At 62.0% G+C, this 6,105-nt stretch overlaps 2 protein-coding genes across 2 annotated transcripts in view; one reads left to right on the top strand and one right to left on the bottom strand.

Moving 5' to 3' along the window:
• The window catches only part of LOC104548122 (beta-crystallin B1), a 4,200-nt gene extending 2,789 nt beyond the window's left edge, over window positions 1-1,411 (bottom strand). Inside the window, exons 1-2 of the mRNA XM_010194058.1 lie at window positions 1,379-1,411; window positions 630-789 (exon numbers count right to left, since the gene is read on the bottom strand). Coding sequence (XP_010192360.1) covers window positions 630-770 — 141 coding nt within the window. The 5' untranslated portion in view covers window positions 771-789; window positions 1,379-1,411. The remainder of the gene's footprint in view (window positions 1-629; window positions 790-1,378) is intronic.
• A 2,465-nt stretch (window positions 1,412-3,876) lies between these two features.
• LOC104548117 (beta-crystallin A4) lies at window positions 3,877-5,018 on the top strand. The gene is made up of 5 exons (XM_010194044.1): window positions 3,877-3,915; window positions 4,041-4,159; window positions 4,355-4,496; window positions 4,613-4,755; window positions 4,871-5,018. Exons 1-5 carry the CDS (start codon window positions 3,877-3,879, stop codon window positions 5,016-5,018), a joined length of 591 nt encoding a protein of 196 aa, XP_010192346.1.
• The last annotated feature ends 1,087 nt before the right edge of the window (window positions 5,019-6,105 follow it).

The raw sequence follows: 6,105 nt of genomic DNA, 5'->3' as shown, positions 1-6,105 counted from the left end.
CGAGACGACCTCATCCTGCCCTGGTTTTGCTGCTGCAAAGCCACATCTCCCTGTGCCACTGCCCACTTCGGATCCCATTCAGCCTGTGAAGGAGCTGCGTTTCCAGGAACTGCATCTGCACCGTGGCCATCGCTGCCTGGCATGTGCAGGTGTCACCGGAGCCCTTGCACTGCTCGCTCCTTGTCCCAAGCCCCACTGCAGCTCCTCACTGCCTGCAGCATCTCAGCGCTGGCCGTGTCCCCTGCAGCCTCCTCCTCCACCCCTCCAGCACCACAGGACCCCCACATGGGGAGGGCAACCAGAGGGAGTGGGTAGCAGCACTCAGCCCCAACGCCATCACCCATGGGAGAGCATTTCCAAAGCCTGCGGTCCCCAATGAGCTGTCCCAGCCAAGGGGCACCCAGAGCATCCCTCCTGCAGTGGGGCTGCCCGAATCCTGCACCTGGCGAGCTGCTGGCCAGGAGGGCCCCAGCAGGGAGGAACAGCACAGTCTGTGCTCTCCTCCTGCTCTCGTAGGGTCCTTCCCGCTGGGACGGCTGCCATCTCCTCCTGCCGACTGCCCCAGAGGTGCTGCCACCATCCCTCACCCCGGCACCGTGTCCCCGCGCGTGGGGAGCAGCAGGGCTTACCCTGAAGGCTTCTGTGGAGGGCTCCTCGCCTTTGCTGTTTGCAACGGGAGCAGGGTCGAGGGATGGAGTTGGCGCTGGGGCCACCTTCTCCTTCTCCTCCGCAGCCAGGCCGGGAGCCGCGGGTTTTGTGGTCTCAGACATCGCGGTGTTGGGCTCAAGTCTGGGATGGGGCAGCAGGCAGAGATGCCAGCAGCAGGTTAGAGGGGAGGCAAAGCTATGGGCACCTTGCCCTGCCCTGGGGACGGTCACATCGGGATGGGGGACTGGGAGAGGAGCTGCCGGGAGGTTCTCCAGCAGGTACAGGCAAGGGGTCCTGTCCTGTCTTCACCAGGAGGTCCCAGGTGTCCACACTCCCCTTCCATGGCCCAGAGAGCCCTGCATGGCCCCACCACTGCAGGGATGCCTAAGATGGCCCCGGTGCTCAGCCTCTCCCTGCTCTCCCTGGCTGGTTTGCGGCCTGATGCTGCACCAGCGCTGGGGCTGTCCTGCATGGGGTGTGCCTGGGAGCCCAGCTGGGCTCAGAGGCTGCGTGTGAGGAGGTGGGAAGGGGACAGCCCCGGTTTGCATGAGGACCTCCAGCAGGCACCCTGCGGTAAGCATCACCAGCAGCTGCTGGGGGTGCGGATAGTGGCGGGATGCTGAGCACCAGGATGCTCCCAGATGCCATGGCCATGGCTGAGACCCTGCCTTTCCCTCTCCCCCCCTCGGGTCCGGCTGCAGCCCGGTGCCCAGGGACTTTGTCCTCTTACCTGGGCAGCTGCTGCTTCTTGTTGGAGTGAGCGGGCTTGTGTTTCGGGGCGCAACGAGGCCCCCACTTTATAGCCTGGCAAGGGCAGACCCCCGGGCGGGCGCACAAAAGAACTGCCAACTCATCAGTGTCTGCGCGGCCGCCCAGTCATCACATCCTGCAAAGCGCTGGGCGAGCTGGAAGCCTCTCCCCGGCCCCGTGCCCAGCCGCTGAACCCAGCACTTTCCTTTGTGCCCGCGGCACAACAGAAGGCCTGACCGTGCCACTTTGCAGCGCGCGGCGGCACCCGTTGCCCCCCGTGCACGGCCGCCCCGACGGGGCATATATAGCCCTCACGCCACCCGGCCCGCGCCGGCACGCTGAAATGCACGGGCACCCCACGTCGGTGCCGCTGCGGGTGGGGAGGGTGCACCAGCCCCATGCCCCATGGCTGCATCAAGTCCAGCCCCATGGCTGCACTCTGCTCATCTCTCTCATCTAAACACTAAATCTCTATTTAAGCATCACTCCATACCTGCAAACACCTGAGTGTGCTGGCCTGAAGATGCCAAGATGCAAGACTTAAATGTTTTTGAATGCTTCAAGAGTTGTTCGGGGTTTTTCTTCTTTATTTTCCCAAATGATGTGTAATCAAAGCTGATGCTTTCCAAACCATCTCAGCCACTAAAACTTATGTTCTTTGAGGATGTCCCTGCTCACTGTGTCCACAGGCATGGACTTCGGTAGATTTTAGCCCAATTTAACCTGTGTTGTGCTCATTCTCCACCATCCCCAGCTTTGCCATTGTCACACTGTGCGGTACCAAATCCCACGGGGGGTTTCAGTGCATCAGTGTGGTCTCTGGCTGGGGACACGCTGCCCACCGCTCCCTGCGGTGGCTCAGCCCATGGTGCCACATCTCCTGCACCCCACGGCCACTCTCCGTGCCAGGAGTCATTTTGGGGTTCCCCTCTCCAGGCTCCCAGCGAGCCCCCGATCAGCTGCTGTCCCTGTTTGCCCACTGTGATCCCGCTCATTGTGTAAATCCCTGCACATTCATTTCCTCCCGGTCCTTTCCATCACCCTCAGCCTCCTGCAGCACCCAGCACCAGCCTGGGCAGGCTCCCCATCACTGGCAGCAGTCAGTCACCCCAGGCAGTGTGTTCGGGAAGAGATCCTCAGTGCTTCCATCATCTTTTGTTCCTCTCGAGTATGGCAGTTCCCTCGAGTCAGCCGGCAGTGGTGGGATCCAGCTGCGCCTCTGGGCTATTGCCCAAAATCCCAAACAAAACACATTCACTCATCCCTTCTTCTCTCCCTGCATTTTTATTGCAGGCATGGCTGGGTGTGGGTGCTGCTGCCCCAGTTCCCCTGGGCACTCCCCCAGTCTGGTCTTTCCCCTTGGCACTGGGCATCTTTTTATGATCCATGGCTTTCAATTTGCTTTTATTTTCACGTTTGTTGGACAGATTTCTATTTTAAGCTGCATTCTTTTCCTCTTGGAGCCAAGGTGGGTTTTTTAACCGCTTTGCCTTGCCTGTTGCTCTTGCACTGTCCCATCCTGCACCAGCCCCTTGCTGCACGACCCCATGATTTGGGGGGGAACCACCATGAGCAAAGCTTTAAAGCATTTAGGTGCCAAACACGTGGATGCAGCGAGGTCTTTTGAGGTCCCTGTGCTGAAGTCTTGAACTGCACCTTCAGTCCCTCAAACGCCTTTGCAAACCTGCCCCTTGCCTTCCTGTGCCCCTGGTCCCCGCTTGTTGTGATGCTCTGTGATTCCTGCATGCTCAGCCTGCAAAGATCTGCCCTGGCTTTTTTTGGGGAGAGCGGCTCTGCCCTAGCAGGGAGAGCAAGCAGAGATGGCAGGAGCACCAGCAGACCCTAGGGGCGATGCTCCAGCTGCGGAGCTGCAGGGCTGGGGGTCGGAGCCCGTGCCCGTGGGCCGGGGGAGCGGGAGCAGCAGCGTCCCGGCTCATCAGCTTCTCTGCAGCGTCGCCTTTGTTCTGCCCGGTCCCTCCTCCCCGCCATGTGCTGAGTTAGGGGTTTCAGTAATGCTCTCCTGGGCTCTGTCTCTATCTGGAGGCTATAAAAACCCAGCTGGAGGGCTGCTGGATATGCCTCCTTCTCGGGCAGAGCCGCCTAGCCCCGCGCGCCGGCGCCTAGCCCCAGGTAAGCGTTGCAGCCTGGCAGCAGCGGCCCCACACGGCTGGGTCCCGAGGGTGAGGTGGAGGGGGATCGGAGAGCATCGCTGGCTGTGGCAAGCGGCCACCTCTGGCAACTGGCCCTGCCCACATGTGGTGAGCGCAGGACGGGGCTGGCTGTGCTGGCACTGCCTGCACTGGAGCTCAGGGCTCTGCCTGCAGGAGGAGGGGCCTCCCTGGAGCCCAGTCCCAGGATCTGGGAGTCCTGAGGAAGGGCCAAGCCCCCAGTGCAGGGCTGGGGGGTCTGGCCAGGCTGCGGTGCACTGGCCCCGCAGGGTTTAGTGGTCCTGTTCCCCTGTGCCCCGGCAGAGCCACCATGAGCCACCGCTGCAGGAGATCCTCCGGTCTCTGGAAGGTACGGGAGCCTGGGGAGGACTGGAGATGCAGCCTGAGCCCTGTGAACATCCAGGCATGGGGGTGCAGGGTTTGCCTGGGGCCTCTGCACCCACAGAGCCACCTGACCCACTCCGTCCTCCCCAGATCGTGGTGTGGGACGAGGCTTTCTTCCAGGGCAAGAAGCACGAGTTCACCACTGACTGCTACAGCACCCCAGAGCATGGCTTCAGCACCGTCCGCTCCTGCAAGATCGAGAGCGGGGCGTGAGTGGGGGTCACAGGGGACTGCAACCCCACAGTGCCATGGGACCCCATGAATGGAGGTCTCCAGCGCCTTTTGCCACCTGAACCATTGCGCTGCCTCCTTTGGGGAATGGCCTTGTCCCTGCAGGGTGCAGTGGGCTTGAGCGGGGTGGTGGGCGGCACACGGGTCTCCCCCCCCACTCCCCCCCCCGGCAGGTGGGCAGGCTTCGAGCACTGCGGCTTCCAGGGGCAGCAGTTCGTGCTGGAGCGTGGCGAGTACCCGTGTTGGGAGGCGTGGAGCGGCAGCAACGCCTACCATGTGGAGAGGATGTGCTCCTTCCGCCCCATCGTCAGCGCTGTGAGTGTCCCCGCACCACCAGAGCCCACTGCCAGGCCAGTCCCCAGACCCCACTGCGGGCCTTGGGGGGGCCGGACAGGGCAGCCGTGCCGACACCATGCCCCTCTTGGCAGCAGGACTATGGGCGCAGCAGGCTGATGCTCTTCGAGCAGGAGAATTTCCAGGGTAAGCGGGGGGAGCTGAGTGAAGACTGCCCCTCACTGCCCGCCCTGGGCTGGGGCAGCAGCACCGTGGGCTCCTTCCTGGTCCGCTCTGGCGCGTGAGTATCCTGGAGCTGAGGTTGCTCCGGCATCTTCCAGGACCCTGACTGCTGCCTGCCACATGGGGTGCTCCATGGTTCTGGCAGCCCTGAGCCACTCTCTGCTCTGTCACAGATGGGTCTGCTCCCAGTACCCGGGGTACCGGGGCTTCCAGTACCTCCTGGAGAGTGACAGCCACGCGGGCGAGTACAAGCACGTGCGGGAGTGGGGGTCTCACGCGCAGACGGGACAAGTCCAGTCCATCCGCAGGGTCCAGCAGTGAACGCCGGTGCTGGCGCCGCCGTGTCACTGGAGCCGCCGTGTTTTTTTTTCCGGCGTGTCACTGGCACCATCTCTCCCATGAGGCGGTGGGGCAAAGCTCAATAAAGGCTCAGTTGTCCAAGGCCGCGCGCTGGCACTTGGGGAGGGGGTGCCAGGGGGGTTGTGTGGCCGGGGATGATGCTGTGCCTGAGGGCAGAGTGGGGGCTCTGCAGGGGCAAGGACTGGGGAGAAAAGGGAGCCAGCAGGAGCTACAGTGCAGTCCTCACACAGCGCTGCACATCCTACCAGCAAGGACTGGGTCTGTCCAGTCGCCGCACTGGCACAGGGGCTCTGCAGCACCCACACATCCCTGTCACCCCACAGACCCCATCCATGCTGCCAGCACCCACCTGAGGCCATGCTGCAGCTCCAGCAGTGCTGAGGAGGGCAGCGTGCAGCCATTGCTGAGCCTCAGCCCTGCTCAGGAGCTGGAAGGAACTGCAGGATCCAGCAAGACGCAGCTGCACACTGAGCACCCAGCCCTGCACCCGTGCACACCCCTTTCCTGTACCCATGCACACCCCATCCCCACACCCATGCACACCCATCCCTGCACAGTGGGCAGCATGGGCCAGCATCCTCCCTGCCTGGCCCTGTGTTGCCACAGGCAACCTGGACCAGCAAAAAGTTGTTGATGGCTGCTGATAAATCCTCATCTGCAGTGTGTGAGAGAGCAGTGGTTAACTGAGGCTTCAGATGGGACAGGGAGAGGCTGTTTGGGAAAAAATGCTCATTTCAGAAGAGCTCTGGAGAAAAGATGTGATGCAAATGTCCCATTCCTGATCTTTGCAGCAGATGGGCCACCATCAGAGGCAGTGCTGCCAGGGAAAGGATTCTTTCTGCAGGAAATCATAATTAAAAATGCAGAACAGAAGAAGAAACAAAAAGTTTTGGCATGGGCTGAGTGAAACCCCAGGGCAGATCTGTCTGGGGCCACCAGTTGGGGAGGGCTGGAGAAGCAGAGCTTGGCCACATGGCCACATCTGGTGAGAACCCAGATCCCCAGGAGGATGTGGGGAGCCGGGAGCAGGGTCAGGACACAGCCAGGG

Source organism: Mesitornis unicolor, unplaced genomic scaffold (genome assembly GCF_000695765.1).
Source record: "Mesitornis unicolor isolate BGI_N332 unplaced genomic scaffold, ASM69576v1 scaffold27950, whole genome shotgun sequence".
NCBI classification, from domain to species: Eukaryota; Metazoa; Chordata; class Aves; order Mesitornithiformes; family Mesitornithidae; genus Mesitornis; species Mesitornis unicolor.
Note: the sequence above shows the minus strand (reverse complement) of the source record. Positions and strands in the feature narration are given on the sequence as shown.

What these genes read in the sequence shown, in the direction of transcription:
- LOC104548117 (XM_010194044.1), top strand. Translation starts at nt 3,877, where the DNA reads ATGAGCCACCGCTGCAGGAGATCCTCCGGTCTCTGGAAG. An exon ending in TCCGCCCCATCGTCAGCGCT is followed by an intron (nt 4,497 to 4,612) that starts GTGAGTGTCCCC and finishes TCTTGGCAGCAG; the next exon opens with GACTATGGGCGCAGCAGGCT. An exon ending in TTCCTGGTCCGCTCTGGCGC is followed by an intron (nt 4,756 to 4,870) that starts GTGAGTATCCTG and finishes GCTCTGTCACAG; the next exon opens with ATGGGTCTGCTCCCAGTACC.